At 27.2% G+C, this 22,624-nt stretch overlaps 5 protein-coding genes across 5 annotated transcripts; 1 reads left to right on the forward strand and 4 right to left on the reverse strand.

The window, feature by feature from the left end:
• Positions 1–158: 158 nt before the first annotated feature.
• OCT59_016378 (uncharacterized protein) lies at positions 159–1,928 on the forward strand. Its single transcript, XM_066132432.1, has 2 exons — positions 159–510; positions 587–1,928. The coding sequence occupies exons 1-2, from the start codon at positions 289–291 to the stop codon at positions 1,874–1,876; spliced, it is 1,512 nt and encodes a 503-aa protein (XP_066003415.1). The 5' UTR covers positions 159–288; the 3' UTR covers positions 1,877–1,928.
• A 257-nt stretch (positions 1,929–2,185) lies between these two features.
• On the reverse strand, positions 2,186–4,593 carry OCT59_016379 (uncharacterized protein). The gene is made up of 7 exons (XM_025329245.2): positions 4,288–4,593; positions 3,904–4,182; positions 3,813–3,839; positions 3,588–3,741; positions 3,220–3,519; positions 2,932–3,140; positions 2,186–2,866 (listed from the first exon to the last, which is right to left on the reverse strand). The coding sequence occupies exons 1-7, from the start codon at positions 4,508–4,510 to the stop codon at positions 2,292–2,294; spliced, it is 1,767 nt and encodes a 588-aa protein (XP_025187519.2). The 5' UTR covers positions 4,511–4,593; the 3' UTR covers positions 2,186–2,291.
• Positions 4,594–13,649: 9,056 nt separating this feature from the next.
• On the reverse strand, positions 13,650–14,330 carry OCT59_016380 (uncharacterized protein; the record flags this gene model as incomplete). Its single annotated transcript, XM_066132434.1, has 3 exons — positions 13,650–13,884; positions 13,950–14,125; positions 14,262–14,330. 3 exons carry the CDS (start codon positions 14,328–14,330, stop codon positions 13,650–13,652), a joined length of 480 nt encoding a protein of 159 aa, XP_066003416.1.
• A 3,761-nt stretch (positions 14,331–18,091) lies between these two features.
• OCT59_016381 (uncharacterized protein) lies at positions 18,092–18,481 on the reverse strand (the record flags this gene model as incomplete). Its single annotated transcript, XM_066132435.1, has 1 exon — positions 18,092–18,481. The coding sequence occupies one exon, from the start codon at positions 18,479–18,481 to the stop codon at positions 18,092–18,094; it is 390 nt and encodes a 129-aa protein (XP_066003417.1).
• Positions 18,482–18,601: 120 nt separating this feature from the next.
• On the reverse strand, positions 18,602–19,973 carry OCT59_016382 (uncharacterized protein; the record flags this gene model as incomplete). Its single annotated transcript, XM_025330814.2, has 3 exons — positions 18,602–19,029; positions 19,131–19,551; positions 19,611–19,973. The coding sequence occupies 3 exons, from the start codon at positions 19,971–19,973 to the stop codon at positions 18,602–18,604; spliced, it is 1,212 nt and encodes a 403-aa protein (XP_025168329.2).
• Positions 19,974–22,624: the final 2,651 nt, after the last annotated feature.

Consider the following 22,624-nt stretch of genomic DNA (forward strand, 5'->3'; position numbering starts at 1 on the left):
AAAATTTAAAATCGAAAATTTCCGTGTAGTTTTTTTAAATTCAGAAAAAATTTTAGAGTACATGGTACTAAAGGTGAAGATTATCATGTGATTAGGTAATTAATAAAAATTTGTGACATCATTATTTAAATGCCCTGATAAACTATTAATAAAAGTTAAGTATTACAGGTATTCGATAAATTTTTCTTTTTGCCTGACATTTGGGTTAAATAGTTTATATTATGCCTCTTAAATTTTCAAGTAATATTTCTAGACTAGATGTCTTTTTTTCTTCAATAAATAAATAAAATGGATACAAAAAGAAACATGCTACTTTTTCTTGTTTTGATAATAGTATATTCGATAAGTGTGAATCTGGTTATACCGGAACTTGGTAATCTAATTTTGATTAACGTGTTGATTGCTTTGGTTTATGGACTGGTCTATAAACTTAAGGTTCATTTTTCAAAACACTATGTAATAATAATAAAGAATCCTTTTACACACAAAAAATTTTCTTTATTAACTTCAGTAAGTAAAAAAAACTATATATATTATATATATTGGACATACTGGGTATTTTATTAAAATTTTTTTTGAATGTTAGACATATACCACTTATATAACATCATCCATCATTGAAGAAGAAGAACAACCACAACCACCACAAATTTCACCACAACCACCTACTTTAATTGCCAGGATGCAAGAAGAAAATCGACAATTATTAATAAAGTTAGCTGGTCTTGAAAATGAAAAAATGATGAGTAATAGTGATAACGAAGATGATAGTAAGCGTGTACGTAATTTAAGACGTAAAGGTAATAAATACAAATGTAGTACTGGAACATTAAGTAGCAGACATGCGTCAAGCGTTTTTTCAGCATCAACTTCAGCATATGAAACAACCCTTACGGATATAACACATTATTCTTGTGATTTGGAAGAAATGAAACCAAAAATAATAAATAATAATTGGGAAGTTATTGATGAAAGAGCCGAATCACAAAATAAACATCTTTATCTGTCAAAAATTAGGAATTCGGTTGAAGAGCTAGACGTACGCGATATATTTAATATGGATCAAATTAATTCAGGAGCATTGGGCAAAGTTTATAAGTGCACACATCGAAAGTCACAACAAATTTTAGCAATAAAATTAATAAGTTTATCCTCCTCAAAACTTCTTAACGTAACATATTCCGAAATCTTGGCTTGTCGCCTATTACGTCACCAAAACATAATTCAAAATTATAAACAATATATTTACGAAGATTACTCTTCAACAAACGATTATGATTCAGAATTACCTAATTATACACTATGTTTATTAATGGAATATTGTGAACAGGGGTCTCTGTGGGATATAAGGCACAAACGACAATCAAAAAGATTAACTGAACATGAAATTGCATTCGTATGTAGAGAAGTTTTAAAAGGTTTAGAATACATTCATTCAATGGGAATAATACATAGAGATATTAAAGCTCAGAATATTTTACTATCAAACGACGGTATAGTTAAGATAGCTGATTTTGGTTCTTCTTCTTTACATTCAAGAGCTTCATTAAAACTTGGAACTTTATATTGGATGGCGCCTGAAGTATTACATGACCAAATTTATAATAGTAAAGTTGATATATGGTCTTTAGGTATTATGGCAATAGAATTAATTGATGGTCGTCCTCCATGGTTTCCTTTGGGCCAAAGAAAGGTCGTAGAGTTAATAAGAACTGTAGGAACTCCTCCAATTCCATTAAATATTTCTTTAGATTTTGAAAATTTCTTGAGAGATTGTCTTAAAGTAAATCCTGTTGAAAGACCATCTGCTACTGATTTACTATCTCATCATTTTATAAAAGAATTCTCTCTCGCAATTGAAAAATTACAATTGTAAATTATTAGCATACATACATAGTATAAAATTATAATTATAATGCATTTATATTATTATTTAATAACCCTATAAACTATAATTATGGATAATGTGTAAATGAATAGATCCTACTTACTAAATCCAAATCGTGTGGAACGTCAAAGCGGAAGTGTATTGTAATCATGTGATAACAGAAAATATTTGTTACCCATGTCGCACATTTATAGGGCGTGAATTCATAGAGCCGGCCGGAATTATTAAATTTCCTAATAAGAAATTCCCGGAATTATATTTTTAGATAGAAGTAAAATTCGCAGATGTCGCACCGTTAACCAAATATCATTTTATCAAACAATTTATTGAATAAAATAGATGTATCAAATTTGTAATTAATGCTTGAGTATGTAAATTCTCGATGAGATCATTTTATTTCCCTTTAACTTTTGTAACTTTTCTTTCTATTTTCTAGCTCGAACTCTCGAATTTTTTCCTTTATTATTTGTTCAACTTTCGCTATTTCTTCTGGTGTTGGTGAAGTTGATGATTCTCGGTCATTTTCATCATAACTATAAATGCTATAATTATATGGTGGTGGTCGTGGGACTGAACTACTAGTTTTTGCCCACTTTACACTTCTTTCATGATCATCTTCTAACACTCGTTTTTTAACCCTTAACTTGATTTTTGTGGAAACAGAGTTATCTTTTCGTGATGTTCCGCTATTATCATCATGATTCCTTCTACACGATTTTATATTAACCTTTTGGTCTTCTGATTCTTCTTCATCGAAATTCATATTGCCTTGGTTTATAATCCTATTTATCCGTCTACTTAATCTTTTCGTTAATCTTATAGGATCAGATACCTCATTTGGAATATTGTCTTTTATTAATTGCCGTTCTTCCATTGTTGATTCACTATTTGATTCGAGTTTACCAGTAAAACCAAGTAAAAACAGTGCAAGTTCCACTATGCCTTTCAACTCCCATTGAGACAAAGATGATGGATCCTCTAGAAAATTTTTATCATTAGTAATAATACCTTAAAAGCGAAATTTGTAACTATCCTTTTATCACCTTTAAGTATCTTGTTATAGTGCTTTCCAGCATACCAACTCATTTTCTCAAAATATGGAAATCGATATTTTATTGGAACATTAGTACGTTTCTCAATGTCATAAATAGCCAATTGTATTCCAATATTGAACCCATGCAAAAAATTGCCTCCAATAACTATCGAATCATCTGGTGTATATACTGCATGAATCCATCCGGTAGGAATTATCCTAACGTGAATAAATAATTTGTCAAAATTATTAGACATTAAGGAAAATCCTTTGCTAGTAAATAAATAGAAATTCTTACATAGTATTACCAGCAACTAATTTCACTTCAAAACAATCTTTGACCAAATCGGCAAAAAAGGTCATGGATTGCTCTGGTGATGATATCCATCTTGAATACTTCTTTAAATTAGATGGTGTTGGCGGAACAAAATAAAATACTTTTGATCCCCTTATAACATGATAGAAAACAGATGATCCACCAAAATCAATATGGAAATCGGTAAAGCTATCCTTAATACTCATAAGGCAGTAAAGCTGAACTTTAGGATATTCGACCATTTTTTTATTTGGCCACATGTTCTCGACCCAATCGAGCTCTCTATTTAATTTAAAAAAATATCGATAAATTGGTTACGAAAACAAAATTTTATTATTATTTTAGCATACCTTACAATGCGTGGTCGCAATATCGAATCGCCGAAGGGTGTTTCGCTTACTTCCAGGCTTATTACATTTAAGACCTGATCCCGTTTTGGTCCGTCGAAATAAGTAGCCCATTTATACATATTCCAATCAGGAATTTCTTGTTGGGTAGAAACATCTTTAAGAAAGATAAATATATTTAATAAGTGCGCCGCAGAAATGACGTTGTACAACTAGAAGCTACATTACCAATTACATCAACAGGAGTATCATAACCTGATCAAACAATAAATTTTATATTAGTTTGTCTTAAATTAGGGTAATCATCTAATGAACATACCAACAGTTTCGGCAATTTCGCTAACTGTGATGTCCTTATGAGGCATTTTCATATCAAGGCCATCTGGATTTTCGATAATGATAGGCTCTTCAAGACCAAACCAACGCACCCAATCTATTGTCAACTGTTCACCACGTATTTTACGGAATTTGTGCTTTTGAAATATTTTTGAATCGAGAACACGTTTCCATTTATAAGGATTGCCAGTTAAACCATTTTCTAAATCAGCATAATTGACTTTGGAATGTTCGCGTTTTGACTTTCTTATTCCCACTTTATCTTTAATTAAAAAAAAAATTACAAAGCATTAAATTGAGATAAATTTCGTGAACGAATTATAATATCAATTGATTATATATCATTTCACAACGAATTTTCACTTACAGACACTAGGACCATGAGTCCGTGTACAGTTTGGACAATGATATTCATCAATTCTATCACATTCCTCGGAAGGAAGTTTGAGACAACTTGCATGACACCAGACATTGCATATATCGCATTTTATCCAAGTCTCAGTATTTTCCTGGAACCAAAGTGGAACCAAACGTTGTTTATTAGCACAGAGCGGACATTTTTCGCCCGGAGTATCCATAACCTGAGACATTTATCAAAGGTTATCGAACTAACTGAAATTGTTAACTAATATAGATAATTCTAGTTTTACGGAAAAAAATAAAGCAAATTTCCCTCGAAAAAACCAATAACCAAATCTGGTGAAGTAACTTCAATCTATGAGGTCATCATATAAGACATTTAGAATCAACAATAAATATGATTGGTTGTCGTGTAGAGATCTGACGTGACACCACGTTCAGATTTTTTGGTTACGTGCAATCCGATTTTTCCGGACAAATGACTGATTGGTTTAAAAGTCAAATTTTTTAAACTGATTAATAAATTGAATATTGTCTAGATATCATCGCTGGAGATTGTCACCTCACCAGAATTAGGGTAGTATTAAAAATGTCATGAAACTCCGCCCACTAATATTTGCTAATGTTGACATTTTCTTAAAATCCAAAATTTTTAGGAAATTGCTAAATCTTATCAGTGTGATCATCACCACTATAATTTTTATATATGTAATTTTTATCACATAACTACCATGAAATTTGTTACCTATATCACACCTTCTATTTTTGCATTTAAAGTAGCAATAAATATCTACAGTCAACTCTCTATAAATGCACTACTTATAAGTGCATTCCCTTCTTAAATGCACACTTTGATTCAATCCCAAGTATATATAACCTCTAATTATTTACTCTTTATAAATGCACATCTTTTGTAATTGCACACTTTTATTCAGTCCCAAGGGGGATGCATTTATAGAGAGTTGACTGTAATAAACTTATAAAAGTAAAACTTTTTTCTTTTTATTATTTATTCCAGAAACTTGAATTTTTTTAGTAGAAAAAATAAGATTCTGAACTATACTATAAATCTAACTCAAATTTGAATTTATATAGTTTATATATTAATTCTAGCTAAAATTGCATTATAAAGAAATTTTTAATAATTTTTTATCCTACATACCTCTATTTTAAGTAATCTACTAATTGGATTTTGATAAAATTTATATCATTAAATTTATTTTAATAAGTGGAATCCAATAATAGTAAATTGCATTTTTAATATAAATATTGACTGAAATATTGCAAAAAAAAGTACTTTTTAAAAAACTAAAATTAAAAAATTGGTCATAAAATCATAATGATTTTACCAAATTATATGTAAAATAGCTTATTTAAAAGATGGAAACAGGACTTCACTTACTTAACCAGTGTAATCAGTAGAGACCAAGCATAAATTAATGAAAACAAAAGTTGTAGGTAGTGCAGAAATTAGGAAAATAGAAGGATAGATGGAATTAAGGAAGTAGACAGTAATGCAGATTACTTCAGACCATAAGTATAAACTAATTCCAAAATAAGATACATAAGGATATAATAGAAAAACAAGGATATCACTTATACACAAATGATGGATATTACTCCTATCATATGAGTATAAACTGGGTATATAATGTCAATTATTATATCATAGTTTTTGAAAAAGATATTTTATGTTATAATTTATTTGTAATCAATTTATTTAATAAAAGAAAAATGATTTAGAGTTGAATTTTATTTTTGTTGATTACATATTGTTATTACTAACATTATTTGATTTATTGTACTACTAACTTTTATTCTATAACTTATAATCTGATGTGGCAACTCTTATGAGGAGATTAGGACATTTTACCAGAAACTTAAGGTAAAATTTATAATTGAGAATTTTTAAAGATTCTATTATATATAGATAAATTACAGCTAAAAAAAGAAATATTACACTAAGTTACTATAATTTTTTCCTTTTTAGATCAATTAACCAATAGGATCGCTGATAAAATTACTAGTAAATTTTAAATTTTTTTTAGAGACCTCTATTAGAAATACAGCGGGATCCTATAGAAACCCATAAATTTTATCAATAATAAATTAATATAAAATTTATTTTAGTAATTTTTCTATAATTAAATTTATAATTATATTTTTTTATTTAAAAATTCTTTATATTTTTTTTGCATAAAATATTTTATGTTGTTAAAATTTTTTTTTTATTCAATATTTTTTATTTTTAATTTAAAAATTTCATATTAAATTTTACTTTAAAATTAACATTTGTAGTTAATTTTCTCAAAAAGTAAAAAAATATTAGAATCCCAAATAATATCAAAATGTAATTCCAGTATTCAAATTTATTTTGCATTTTAAATGATAAAATTGCTTTTATTTTAAGTAAACTATACATATTTTTGTAATTATTAGTATTTTTTATTTTATATATATATCAAAATTGTGATAATTTGAATTCTTTAATGCAAATTTTTTTGATATTTATTTTTTGGTATTATTTTTAATAATATTTGAGTATTTCAAATTAAATCTAATCCACTAATATTTTATAAATATAATTTAATTTGAAAATAAATAATTATTACTAATTTTTTCAAAAAATATTTACAGAACTTAAAGTTTGCCGCTACCGTAGTACTTAAATCTGTCAATTAATGATGTTGCCACCTTAAGCTACAAAATAATCCTTTATTAAATTCAATAAAATATTAATTAATATATATATTCATTTTAGCATGTACATTTATTTGTACTGATTTTTTTATAACATATTATATATTATATTGATAATAGTAACTTTCGAAAAAATCTAAATTTTTAATAAATTTAAAATTTTCTTTTTAATTATTATTATGGTCTAATGCAAAAAAATTTGTACAGAACCCTGAACAATACTGAATAGGTAAGGTCCAGAAAAAAAAATTTACTATTAGCTATATGCAGCACTTTTGACTATGATTAGTACGCATTTATAGCTCCTAATAACCCCTGAAATTTTTACAAAATATGCATTCTAATCCTCTAACTTCAAGTCAGTTTTTAAAATTTTAATTGGCTCTTTTATTAGTTTTATCAGTACATTTTATTAAGATTTTTTCAATCATCTTTTCAATAATTTCTAAGGCTCTACATGAGCCAGCTTGAGCCGAGCCAAGGGCTAGCTTAGTTTGGCTCAGCTTGGCTTGTTCCAAAAGCTCACAAGCTAGCTCATTTTCAAAATCATATAAAATTTATTATAACTAAAATTTCAAAACGTGATAACTTCGCCAATATCGCCAATATTGCTCCAAATTTAATGATTTTACTACCATTAGATTCGTCTCATCAAGAGGAATCAAATGGTGGTAAATTCATTAAATTTGGAGCAATATTGGCGAAGTTATCGCGTTTTGAAACTTTAGTTTTAATTTACAATAAATCGAGCTAAGCCAGCACCAAGCCAAGCTATAACTGCAGCTTGGTTTGGCTTGACGTGGCTCAGCTCAAAAGCTCACAAGCTGGCTTGGCTCATGTAGAGCACTAATAATTTCTTCTTCTAAAATAATCAAAATAATATTTTTTCATTACCTACTAATCTTACTAATCTTAAAATATTACCAATAGAAATTTCTGATACTCCTGAACATGCTACATGTCTATTTAAATAATCTACTTCATATCTGCAGTTTAGTTTGATCTTTTCCACATATACATTCTACTTTTTTTGCATTAATAATATGAGCAACGTATTTATGTTTAGCCAATCGCTCTTTACCATATTTCTAATGAAACATTATGTATACAATACAAAAAAGATTTTTTTTTTTGAAAAAAAAATCCAAAAATGTACCAACAATAAGCAAATCTAACATTTTACCATTCTAAAATCCAATCAAAATTACGCAAAATCAAATTCTAACCTTATCAAAATTTTTCGATGATTGTACGCATTTCCAAATTCTAACATATTAATAGCCACTAAGATGGTGATGCATCTTCAGCTCCTATATTAGTATTGTTCGGGATCCTATTTGTACATCACTAAAAAAGGATAAGATTTATGCCAAAGAAAAATTTTGTAAAACTAAACATAACGGGCTGGAATTTATATATTTATTAGTAAATAATTGCCTAAATTTGCTGCTAAAATTTTTTTTTATTATATGATACTTTCTTCTTCCTTAAAATGAAGTGGCATACCACTAACAGACAATGAAAAACTAATGATAATAAAGTATGCATAATTATCTTCCAAAGGCTAATTTTATAAAAGAAAGTCATCTGGAACTTAAATTATGCAAATAAGTTTCTTAACTGAAACACTAATTGTACCAAGAGTACAGTTGGGAGCATTGCATTAGACTGGAATAAATACAGTGATTGCACATTTACATCACATAAAACACTTTGGATGGCCTAATCTAACTTCAAGTATGAAAAACTGGAAGTCAATATTGTTTTTCAAATGAATTACAAAAACTAGAACTATTGGAGCTGGTTTAAATGCACAAGAAAATGTTACCATTTTCTTGCATTAAAATAGCAAAACAATATAATCATGAAGTTTTTATATGTCACTTATTACTATGAACTACAGCCAATTGAAGGTGTTTAAGCAGTTGTAAAAGGTGAAATTGTAAGATCTTAAATTATTGCCTGTTTGAAATATACTTTTAAATGCATTAAAAAATGAAGTTAACTTAAAGATTATAATGAACTTTAGAAAAAAGTGCTTAAAATACCAAGGCATATTTTAGTATATTTTAAGGCTAACAAAAATGTCTAATTAATTAATAAAGAATCTAATAATTATAGTGAATCCGATGGTAATGCACAATTTGGTGTAATAATGATATTATAATATTTCTGAATATATACTGATAAGATTTATATAAAAAAAAATGAAATTTAATTTATTAAAAAATTTTTTATTGATATTTTTTTTGATGTACAAATCTTTTTGCACCAGACTATAATTATTAAATTATTAAATTTATATAAAAATATAAAAAAAATTGACTAAACATATGCGATTATATGATTGTTTTTATTTTTATTTAATTGGAATAATATTGCACTTAATTTAAAGGTTGAAATATCTGTCAATAATATAAATTGATTATAAATTCAGTTTTTATATTCTAACTGTATATTTGTATCATTAAATTACAAATTTAAATTTTTTTTTTTTATATTAAATTAAAAATAGTTTATATTTTATAATATTATGTAATAATTGCATATATTACAAAGGTATTTTAAAATAAAATTATTGATTAAATAACTAAGATTTATTAGTTAAAAATTTTTGAATTTAAAAATAAAAATCTGGGTAGCTGAATCAAAAAAAGCAAATTGTAATATAAAAATTGAATTTATAACTTTGTATTACCTTAATGTAATTTTACTGATTAAATTATATTTTAAAAATAATGTCTATTAAATAAAATTAATTAATAAATAAAAAAAAAAAAATTGCTACATATTACCTACAGTAATTATTACTAGTATTATATAATTAAATTTTAACTTTATTTACTAGTGATCATCATCAGTAACTACTTTTATATAATCTTATTACTAGTGATATTTAGTTAAACTCTTTTTACCAAAAATTTCGGGTTCATCACCAACTAGTTTCAGTTTCATTATTGACTAAACTATATAGTAATAATTTTTAAGTTTAAATTTTAATTATATAAAATTATAGTTTTATTATAAAAATATATAAAATTATATTATACATATAATAGTTTTATAAATTCCTTTAAAAAATATTATATTTTAATATGAATTTATTATTTTTTTTTTTTATAAGTAATTATTATAATTAAAAATCCATGGAAATCTATAAAAAAATCATGAAAATACTATGAAATATTGAATTTCGGCATTTCATCTTTTAATTTTAAATGTCTAAACTATTTCAGTTTAGTCAAATGACTAAATATTTCAGTTTTGTCCAGGATCTCTACTTTTTATTTCATTATTGTTTATTTTATTAAGTTATAAATGCTTTATAAATACTTTATTTCTTAGATATATCTTTCTTTAAACTTTATAGTTAGTATCTAAAAAAAATTTGAAATTAGATATTAAAAGTTTAATAAATTAATAAATTTTATATAATTAATACTTACAAAAAGTAATTTATAACTTAATTTTTCTCATAAATACTCTTTCTAATTTTTTAGATTTTTAAGCTTCTTTTTCAGTTATCTTTATGGCCAGTTTTATAAATAACTTTAAAGTTAGATATCAGTTACTATAATATTGCTAATCAACTTACAAATTATAAATATTAATTATAAATAACAAATATCAAATAAACCAACTATTTAACCTTTAACTGATGAATTATGAATATCATCAAAATTAAAGCCAATTATCATCTGATTAACTAATGGAATATAAATATCAAAATCAGAACTAATTATTATCTTATCTCTAGCACTTCTCTAGCTGATGAATTATAAATATCAAATCCAAGGCCAACTATTGTCCAATCATCAACTAATAGATTACAAATATTAAAATTAAAGTCAATTATTATTTGGTTTTCAGCTAATGGATTATAAACAAGATTAATTATTATCTTATCTTCAATTGATAGACTATAAATATTAATATCAAAGCCAATTATCTGATTAATTTTATCTAATAAATAAAGAAAAAATAATTACTGAATCTAATTATGAATAAAATAATATAATAATAATATTAGGCCAGTTCATAATTGTTCAATCAGTATTTGTGATAAATAAAATTTATTTTAAAAACAATTAATTAGCCAATTTTTTGGACTACTAAAAATGCAGATTATTATAATTAAGTTAATAAAATAAAGGTAAAGTATATATAAAAAATATATACTAGACGTATTTTTCTTTCTTATTTCTTCTTTACTAATAAAATTTCTGAAAGATTCTTTAAATAATTTCAAGTAAATATTTTATATAAAAATAATAAGTTAAATAAAGTAATATAAATTTATATCATATAGACTGATTTATGATGGAATTAAGTTTTTATATTCAAAAAACTAACTTTATTAAACAAATGCAAATACAAGTTACATAAAAATAATAGATTTACATCAGCTGACATAAAGATAATGATCATTGTACTTTCTCTCCCGTTGGGCTCTTCCCATTTTTTCCCATGAAGTTATGGATGAAAAATATGAGGATTTTTTGCCTTGAGTGATAGTAAAAGGACTTTTCGACGTTATATGAAGTTATTACTGAGGTCTTTAGTTTCGCCTGAACTCCTTACGGCTTATATTGAGTTAGAACTGTTATCATGAGTCTTGGAGTTACCAATAATACTGTAAGATGGCAGTTCCATACGAACGTTCCCCTGGGCTTTCTGAAAGGTTGAAAAGTAGTGCGTCTTGGTTCCTACACCTTTAAAATCTAACTGGCCAAGTGGTTCGCAGGCCGGACCAGTATTTCTTGGAAGGAGCTCCTGACCAACGTATTTCTTGCTAGTTGATGTTGTTAACTGGGGAGTTAGTCTTCTAAAATAAAGAGACAGAGTTGAGGTGTATGTTTGGTGTTTTTTACTCAGGTTTTTCTCATTGCACTTCGAGTTTTCCTGAGGTTTATGTCTTTATTTTTTGTTTTTTGTTTTTCTTGGTCACTTTTTTTGGTGTAACCTTATTTTCTTTGGGGGATGGGGGGATACTGGAAAATTTGATCATCATGGTGGCTTGGTGTTACTAATTTTAAAATCGATGATCATTCGGGTGATAAGGGGGGTGACAGGTTGGGTGCCGCAGTTTTTGTAGTATCTAGGGGATAGGTAAATAAACGAATGGTACAACTTAAGGTTACACAGAGCTGATCAAAAATTACCAGAACTGAAGTTTTGTAAAATGGTTACACAAAATAAAATCATATATTAAAAAGCGCAAAAATTGTGAAAAATTTTAAATTTTTTTGATAAAAACGCGTAGAAGAGCAGCCGATTTAAAAAGTTAAGATCATTTACGCTAATTCTACATATACAAAGTAGTTTTGTTCAAATTGGATTAGTGTAACTTTTTACAGGTTACTTTCTTTCTCGTAAAAATGACTCGGAATGCAATTAAACTATTTAATTCACAAATATTACTATATAATGTTCAAAATTTTATTATTTTATAGTAAAGTTGTAGTTTTACAGTAGTCTACAATGCAAACATATACCTTTTTAATAGGGCTTCTTCACAAAATTGGGTTCCTTTTTTTAGGTGGTCAAAAATCAAAGGTATTAAAATTTTTTTTCTCTTATTTTTAACATTATCCCCAAACGCCCAGAGCAACCATTGCAACTCTGCTACTTGAAATATCTTTGAAAATACTTCTTCAGCGTCATCTAGTTTTGCCTAAATTTGAAGTTACCCCAAACCAAGTAACGGATTTTGTGGAATATTTTCTTTTTTAATTAAAGTAGGTTTATTTTCTTTTCTTGAGATAGTTTGAGTGTCTTTACGAAGGGTTTTCAAATTCTCACGAAGGCTTGAAGTTCCTTTCTCAGGAATGAGATCGTTGAATCTTCACCATGTTTTTTGTCTACTCCTCATATATATAGAAATAATTCGTTCATAAAGAAAGTTCCTAACTTCATCTTTTAACTCGTGTCTTTCGTTTGTTGCAGGTTTACAAATTAAAACCTGTTGGTCTGCAAAATCAAGAAGTATATTAAAAGATTGTAATAATGGTAAGTTGCCAAGTAAACTGTTGTATATATATATTGAAGAGTATTTGGTCCTAATTCCTTATGCTTCTCAAATAATAGAAGAATTAATGATTCCATCTTATACATAAACTCTAGAAATTCTTAACCAGGAATCACATTTGTTATTTGTGATCGAACATCTTGTTTATATACCACTTGTTCTGAATTAAGAATTTCAGAGTGAGCGCAAATAGCTTTGAACTGTGGATGCGATTTTGTTTGTTTATCACTTTTGGTTAATTTATAAACAACCCAATCAACAATATAGAAGAATTTTGATGCTTCGATTGGTTCTAAAACAATAATATTTTCAGGTATTAAATTACAATCTGCAGTTTGATCTTTCTTAATAGCCTTTTTTCTAAATGTATGTTCTATAACTTTTTGTAGAAGTAAATACGCAACAAGTCTTAGAGTTGAAGAAGTATGTAATTTAGTTACCGTCAGAAACTCCTCATACCAGATACCAGATCATTGATAATTATTCAAATATAGTTCAAGATGAGAACTCCAAGTTGTCAACCACTGAATACCTGGTTTTTTTGGAATAGCCTCACAAGTTATCTTTTTGATAATATTTTGCCATGATTGTAATAATTTATCAATAGAATCCAAATAAAGCAAAACTTCAATAAGGTTGCATCATTCAGTTTGGAGTTGATAAACTTTAGTATTTTGACTATTTTCACAATTAACACTATCATTAGAAGATTCTGATAAAGATTTAAAACTTCCCATAATTAAATTATCAGTAAGAAGGCTTTCAAAAATCCCACAAGAAAAAGTTGATAATTGTAATAAACGAGTATTATATTTTTGACATATATTATTATTTTCTTTGTCTTCTTCATAGTGTTTTTTATTTTTTCGATAATCTCTAATAAACATAAAATTATTAGTAATAATTCTCATCTGTCATTAAATTTTTAAGACGATAAATACCTTCTCATTAAAGAAGCAATACCAGTTCCCATAGAATTAGCTATTCCGTAATTGACACTTTTTATTTCAGAAGAAATCAATGCTGTAATTTGATATTTATTCAAAGTGTGTCCATATGATTTGAGTGTCTGTGTTGAAGAATCTCCTCCAAGTTCATGAATAGTACTCAAGCATATCTTGTGAAATACGTCATGGTTGAATTATTGAACCTGGATACTTTTTTAAAATAAACTCTAATATTCCAAGAAAACCATTAATAGATAAAATCAAGTCAAATTGGCATTGTGGTGAAATCCATTCCATAGGTCCTACTTTTTGTTTTTTGCCATTTACAAACCAATCACGAATTTCTTTTAAGGTATTAATACGAGAATCATCCATAAAGCGAAAGCAAATTTTACTATACAATATCTCACGATATTTTCGTGCATATTTGATAAATTCCTTTAAGAATTAAAATTATAAAATTATTAAAGTTTTAATTATAAATATATATGTTTAAAAATTCTTACCCTTGTTCCTTCTGATATATCTTTAAGTCATATCAGCGGATTTGGTTACTCATTCCGATAGTGTAATTTTTGTTATTTTTTTTTGGTAAAAAGTATTATTAAGACGCAAATAAGGGTAGGCAAATTAAAAATAAAGATAAACAAATAAAATTGTTACACATTCTTCTAATATTATGTTAGGCTGAAATTATGTTAATTTCGGCCAGAATTAAAATCGTATTTCAATATGATTTATTTTTTATTTGTTTATTTTTTTTAATTAATAACGCATTTTTTATTATAGTAATATGTGAGAGAACATTTACTACGCTAAAATACAAAAGATACATTGAAATTTGGTTGCAACGTGAATGTTACCCCAAATCTCTCCATACCAAAATCTTCGTATAATAAAACGAAGTAGCAACTAACGACCCATGTGAAAATTCAAATAAAAACAATAAATTAAAAATTCTAATAGGCTACAGATTCAGGAAAAGCAAGATCACTAAAAACCCAGTGATATCTGTGAACTTCTAAACACACACTAAAGTAAACACTATATGATAATAACTATGTAGTCTAATATAACGCTAAATCTATTCCACTTACGTTTCCTATATTGACACCTAACCCGACTCTTTTTCTCTCTCACCCTGCACTAAAGCCATTCTTTTCTTTGTATCTTTAATTTCTGATGTCTCTAAATCGTCCGTTGTTGACTCTTATCTATCCTCTTTCTTGTTCCCTTTGGTATTATTCCATATTGATATTGAATTAAAATTTATTGATTTAGCTCTCTTGCTGAATTCTTATCAAAATCTTCCATTTGTTTTTCCGAAGGGACTATCATGCTCCTGTTCAACTGATTATTTGATGGACCTGTATTTTGTGTATCCGTCAAACGTCTTTGTTACTTTGTTATCGACGCTCTACCATTTCGATTTAATATTCTTTCCTTAAAACTACCATGTCCATCAATCAGCTCATCACGTTGTTTCAGGAGTAATCCTTTTCCTATATCGTCGTCCAATGTAACATTAGTATCCAAACAAATATTTCCCAGCAAATGTATTTTAGTATACGTTCATCAGGTTTCACATATGGTTTTAAAGTTTGAACCAAAATCAGATCCATATCATCAAAATCCACGTCCAAAAGAAGTTTCGAAGAAGTCGTCTAAAAAAAAAAGATAATAAATAAATAAAACAACCTAAAAAAGAAAAAGGTTTGACCACGAAATATTAGTTATGTTTCGTTAAATAAAAAATAAATAAAGAAATTTTTTGAAGGTAAATACCTTCGAAGTAGTGTCCGTCGGTGTCCTGAACCTACAAAAAGTAAAAAAGACGTTCATTAAATAAAAATGAAAAAAAAATTTTCAACCCAAATAATACCACCATCATATGAGAAGGCTGGAAACTTAAATAAATAAAAAAAAAGGCGTTAATGTTGTTTAATAACGCCATTACACAACCACACCCACCCAAATAATACCTACCGTTATATTTCACTTTGAGAGAAGGCCAGAAATAATAAATAAATAAATAGAAAGGCGTTAATGTTGGTGATACAAATACCGCCTTCATCGCATCTCTTTCGTTGTTAAGATATGTTTAATTGTGTTAACCCTAACTATTTTCCGAAAATTCTGCCATATTTGTCGATATTTTCTTTAATTGTCACACTATCTTTTATTCCATTTTTTTCGCCCAGTCTTTTTATTACTTGCCAACTAAACTTTTCTTTGTCTTGTTAAGGCATTAACTTAGAAGCAAACATTCTGAAAAAATACTTCCAGTTATTTCTTGTAATGGCTACGTTGATCCCGCATTTCAATACAATTTATAGTTTATCGCACTTGCGATAATATCATATGGATCATTTATAGTTTATTTTTTATTTTCTAGGAACGACTTAGGACTTGGTTGTCCAGATGAATTTCCCACATAAGCATTGCAATACTATGAATATCAGATACAGAAATATATTCTCTATCTTCCAACAATAACTTTGAGCGCTTCATAAGGAAGATTTCCATATATAATTAATGGTTTATCAGCATATCTTTTGAATTGGAACTTTCGTAAAAAATGTATAGCGCACCAATTTATTAATGCAATTATACAATCACATGATACAGTGGTGTATAGGGATGACGCACTTATTGCACATGATATTTTTTCATCGCATATACTACTTTAAACTTGGAGTTTGAAATTGCAAAGTGTGTATTTTTGCTTTATTTTTTTTTTATTTGGTATTTTATTTTTTAATTTGAGAACATCACTAACATTCTCTTTTTTTTCTTTTATTTAGGAATTCCAACAATAAAAAGAAGTAACATGAAATAAAAAAAATCATTCAACTAGCATAAAATTATTTATCTCATTGAACCTAAAGATAACCCTTCATTATAATAACTATTTTAACCAACCACAAGAAGTACAAAACAAGCTAAGATTAAGAGACATGATCAAGGTTAAATTCCAAGAATCAAATCAAGAAACACAACCAAAAGCTTTCTAAAAAAAAAGGAAGAACATTAATGACGCTTTAAGATTAAAAAAAAGATGCAAACTATTTGTGAAATTCATACTGAAGTCCAAGGTATTTCTAGAATAAAAAAAAATATTATTAATAACGTTTTCAAATAGAAAAAAGATACTGAAATAAAAAAATTCAAAAATTACCTTTCCAACAAGATCTATACCGAAGTTCAAAGTGTTTCTAAAAAAAAAAATAAAAATAATGTATATAAGGTTCTCAAATAAAGAAAAAAACATTAAAATGAAAAAACGCGACACCCATCTTTTCAACTTGCAATTTTTCTAAGTCCATATCAAAGCTCTAAAGAAGAAAGAACAATAGCGTTAACAAAAAAGATACTGAAACGAAAAAACAGGACACTCACTTTTCCAACTTGCGATTTCAAGGTTCATACTGAAGTCCAAAGTATTCCTAAAAATAAAAGGAAAGAGTATTGTTAATAATAATGTTCTCAAATAAAAAAAGACACCAAAAAATTTACCTCTATTTGCGTATTGCGAATCTATTAAAACATTAACTGCATAAAAATTAAGTCACAAGATTTCTGCCAATAAAATTTTGTGGAGTGACCTATGCGACAATTGTGATACATGATTTGCAATAAACATACATGTATGGGACAAAACGGAATAACTACCATACATACATCACCATACATTGATCACCATACATACATATATCGGTCACTATACAATAAATACTAAATAATCTTTAAAAAATATTAAGTTTCTTTGGTTTTGATGTAGAAGTTAACAACATCATCAAATAGGTAAAAAAGAGATCTACTTTCGTATTCTAGGATCTCTTTTATAACTGACTTATGCTTACTACCCCACCTTTAAAAGATTGTCTAAAAAAATTAGTAACTTGTTGATGATTTTTTTTTTCTACAGACGCGCAAGAAAATGCCTTTACACCTCATTGCTTATGAATTTCCATAAACTCGGATATGTGATACACAAGAACATGTATATATGGAGTAATTGCACTTGGACTGTACAATCCTTTTTCAATGCGATTTGAATTTGGGATAACTCTATCTGGAGTTAAAAACAATTCCAGCCAGTTATCTGCTTCAAATTGAAACTGGTGTGGGTCATACTAATCTTTTAGTTTAAGATTGAAGTAAATTAGGTTGAATCTATCCCACAACTCCCGAATTTTTTTGGCTCGTGAAAGTGGTAATATTTGACCTAAATTAAAATCTTTTAGAACTTTTAACTTATCATTACCCATTAATGATGTATAATTCCATGTATTAGATCCATTCTCTTTCCAAAATTGAAAACGAACTCCAATTCTGTTCATTTCTTTCACAATTTCATTACGACATACATTATCAAATTGATCAACATCTTTTAATTCTAAGCTCCAAAGATGATCAAAAATTCGAAGCATAATATGAAGCTCATCTGGAATCCAATGATCTAAGGAAATCATATTAAAGAGTGGCTTTTTACTATGACCTGGATATTCATTTATTTTCTCCATTTTTTTACTAATCTTCCAATTAGTTTGATTATTAACTTGGTCATGCTTGGATATCTGACACCATAGGCAAAAATAATTTGAATTAGCTGCATTAAATCCAAGACATATAGACAAAAACTTCTAGTCAGAGCTAAAGTACAACTCAAACTTCCAAATTATATTATTAATTTTTAAACCATAATTTTTAAGATCATTTAGTTCTTGAATGAATGGTGACATCATAACTTCCAAAAGTTCATAGCTCTCTATCCCTGGAAAAAGAATGGTTGTATAGTAATGATCAGGTTTGTGAATGTTTTGTTCATCATTCAAAATCCCCATAGTAATCATAACCTGTTTTATTTTCCTTTCTACGTTACGTCCATCTCCAGATATACGTAAATGAATTATTGGATTACTTATATCCAATACCCCTTTAAAGATGAGAGCTGGTATAATATATGTTAGAATATCTTTTGCACTACGATGCCCTCCATTTGTAATGTTTTTAATTTCATCAGTTATCCCATAATCAAAAATATTTGAATTTTCAACAAAATCTAATTTGTCTAAAGTTGGAATAATTGGAATATTTTAATAAGAGTAATTTCAATTTTCTGATTCATATTTTTTGTTATTTTAAGTCGTTGTTCAGATACTATCCATTCACGTTCTAAATCAGGTTCCACTGCAGCTAAAGCCCTATAACCCTCACGAGACATGTAATTTTGGTCAATTACTTGTACTATTGAATTGAGTTTTTTTTCTTTTTCTCTATCATCCTTTGATCCATAAGCAATTTGAAAGCCCATATACTTAACATTATATGATATTTGCTTGAGAATTACTTGATCCTTGCCATAAATCTTAGCTCCTTCAATTTGAACCTGTTCTTTCAACTGATCCCCAAATTTGCGTTGTCTTTTATATATCATTGATTTGCCACAATGTTCAATTGGTTTTATTTGTTTTAGTTGAATATTACTATTACTTTCCCTTTTACTCTCTCTGGCTTGCTTTAATGTTTCTAAGTGAATTCCAAAAAGATGTATTCCTGACATTAATGTCTTTTCATTATTAGGAAAAAGTTTCTAAAAAAAATATATTTTAATAATTAATTCAATTCTAGCAGTAAAAATTTAACACTTACTCGTATAATGGCATTTGCTGCTGCTGTTGGAGACGTGTTTGAGCAAACATCTTCTGAAAAATTTGACCCATACATAACCCTAAAAAATGGCTTTTCTCTTATATAATTGATAGAACATTCTACTGTTTGCTTGTTATTACCTTGACCCCAGGTAGTTTCAACACAATAAGAATCTGGAATTTTATATTTATTTTTCCCTTGAGAGTAAGCTAAAATTGGAGGTTGAAGATATAGACCTTCTTTTTTAACTCTATAATGATAGCTCCGTCTGCCATCAGTATATAATATAACATCTGTTTTGGGGTATTTGGTAATTTCTTTAGGAATGTTTTCGCAAGTTTTTTTAGCTTTAATTTTCGGCATTGTTAAAATTCTGTGTAATACAGAATGTAAAATTCAAATAAAAAATAATTTTTAGAATTTATAAGAATATTCTTTAAAAATAAAAATGTAAATGTAATAAGATGGAAAAAAAATAAATAAAAAAAAATAAATAAAAATTTTTTTTTTCTTTTTTTAAAAGCAACCAGAATCGTCACTATCGTGATACTCGAATTTATTTATATCCGTACTATTATTGTCGATTATACTTTATAACTATATAAATAAATCTATTTTTTGTATTATATCGTCAACTCATAATTAAGTTTTTTTTAAATAGTAAGCATATTGTTTAATATTACCTTTTTTGTTTACAAACAAACAGCCGATTTTGCTTAAAAAAGAAAATTTTTTTTTTTTTGGTTTAAAAATGAAAAAATTTTTTTTTAATATTTTTTCTTTTTTTTTCGTTTTAAAAAAATTTATTATTTTTTTTTTGTTTAAAAAAAAAATTTTTTTTTCATTTTTTTTTTCGTTTTAAAAAAAAATTTTTTTTCATTTTTTTTTTCATTTTAAAAAAAAAATTTTTTTTTCATTTTTTTTCGTTTTAAAAAAAACTTTAAAAATCTTTTTTTTTCGTTTCAAAATAGAAAACTTTTTTCTTTAAAAAAAAAAACTTTAAAATATATGTTTCCTAATCATTTAGACAATTAACGACGAACTGGAACGCCAGCTTTAAACATATAACGGAAGAACGGGCATGTATATTGAGTATATACATGTATATATTTTTTATTTGTTTGTTTGAGAAACATATTAATGTTTCTTCTTTCTTTTTTGTAGGAATGTTGGCTTTAACAAACTGGACTTGAGCATTTAATGGAAGGCGGAAGTGTAAGTAGGTATAAGAGGGAGGTTTTGTTGTTTTGATTTGAGAAACGTATTAACGTTTCTTCTTTTTTGTAGGAATACCAGCTTTAACGAGAATTTAATGGAAGGCGGAAGTGTAAGTAGGTATGAGAGGGAGGTTCTGTTTATTTGATTTGAGAGACGTATTAACGTTTCTTCTTTCTTTTTTGTAGAAATGCCAGCTTTAACGAACTGGACTTGAGAATTTAATAGAAAGCGGAAGTATAAACAGGTATAAGAGGGAGGTTTTGTTGTTTTGATTTAAGAAACGTGTTAACGTTTCTTCTTCTTTTTTGTATGAATACCAGCTTTAACTAACTGGACTTGAGAATTTAATGGAAGGCGGAAGTGTAAGTAGGTATAAGAGGAAGGTTTTGTTGTTTTGATTTGAGAAACGTATTAACATTTCTTCTTTCTTTTTTGTAGGAATACCAGCTTTAACGAACTGGACTTGAGAATTTAATGGAAGGCGGGAGTGAGTAAAGTAAGTATAAGAGGGGAGGTTTTTTATTTGATTTGAGAAACATATTAACGTTTCTTCTTTCTTTTCTTTTTTGTAGTTTTAATGAGCTTACGAGCCAGACTTTGAGACTTTAATAAAAAGCGGGAGTGCAAGTATGTATGGGTGGGAATTCTTTTGTTTCACAAATGAAACCTTTTAGTATATTCAAAACCGTAGCTCGTTAATTTAGGTGATTGTACAACCAAGTCTTTTTAATATGTTTATTTTTATTTTATACAAATCTAGTTTCTACATGCAATTCATGTAATGTATAATACTTTTTAAAAATTAAGTGCATTAGCTGGAAAAAAAATTATAAATAATTTGTTCTATTAAATTTTCTATATTTAATTATTTTAAATTTGTAACCTTCTTTCAATATTGATCAACTGAAGATGTAACACAATCTGGTGAAAGGAGATACCTAATTTATTGGCTTTCTCTATAATTGAACCTATTACTCATGCAAAAAAAGTTTTTCTTTTATTTTTACCCAGAAAAAAATATATTTCTTTACATTTCTTTTTTTTTATTTTATTTACTTAATGATCTATTATTCTTTTTTTTGTAATCCAGAAATGGATATGTAAAAATCCACCCTCACATTTATTACTCTTTACATCCTTTTCTTGTCGGGGTTTCCATTCAATAATTACTTGTCCTCGTTTATATCGTGAGTTCCTTTGTGAATAAATTTTAAATTTTCGCTTCCGATCAAGAGGATTTTCTTCTTCTGTATCTATATCATCAGATTGGTCACCACCGAAGTTACTTCATTTCCATAATAGAATTTAGTTCCCCAATTTGTATCACCAAAGACCTGCGCTAGCTTACTTGACGCATCTGGCCCCCAAAGATGCACTTATAAACACGAGATTTGTTAAAATAGTGATGAATATTCCCACCAAATGTAGCAAAAAACTGACTTTCAGTGCAGGCCACAGTGACAGCCTTTAATCCAATTTTGGTAAAATGACAAGGAAGTTGGCGATGAATTAAAAAAACTAGTGTTTTTTTAAATTCATTTATAAAATTTTTTGGAAGCTTGTAAAAGCCTACGCGAGAAGAATTATATCGGCGTATAATTGCTTTATGCTGACTTAAACCTCGCTTAGATTTAAATGTCTTTTTACATATAGAGCATTGTAAAATATCTTCGGTAAAACTTATGGGCGAAATTGGAGTAGGAGGTAATATATAAACCATTATACCTGAAAAATTCAATATTAACCAAATAAATAAATATATATAAAATTTTTTGACGAGTCCTTTCTTTTTTATT

The sequence above is a fragment of the Rhizophagus irregularis genome, chromosome 24 (assembly GCF_026210795.1).
Source record: "Rhizophagus irregularis chromosome 24, complete sequence".
Classification (NCBI taxonomy): domain Eukaryota; kingdom Fungi; phylum Glomeromycota; class Glomeromycetes; order Glomerales; family Glomeraceae; genus Rhizophagus; species Rhizophagus irregularis.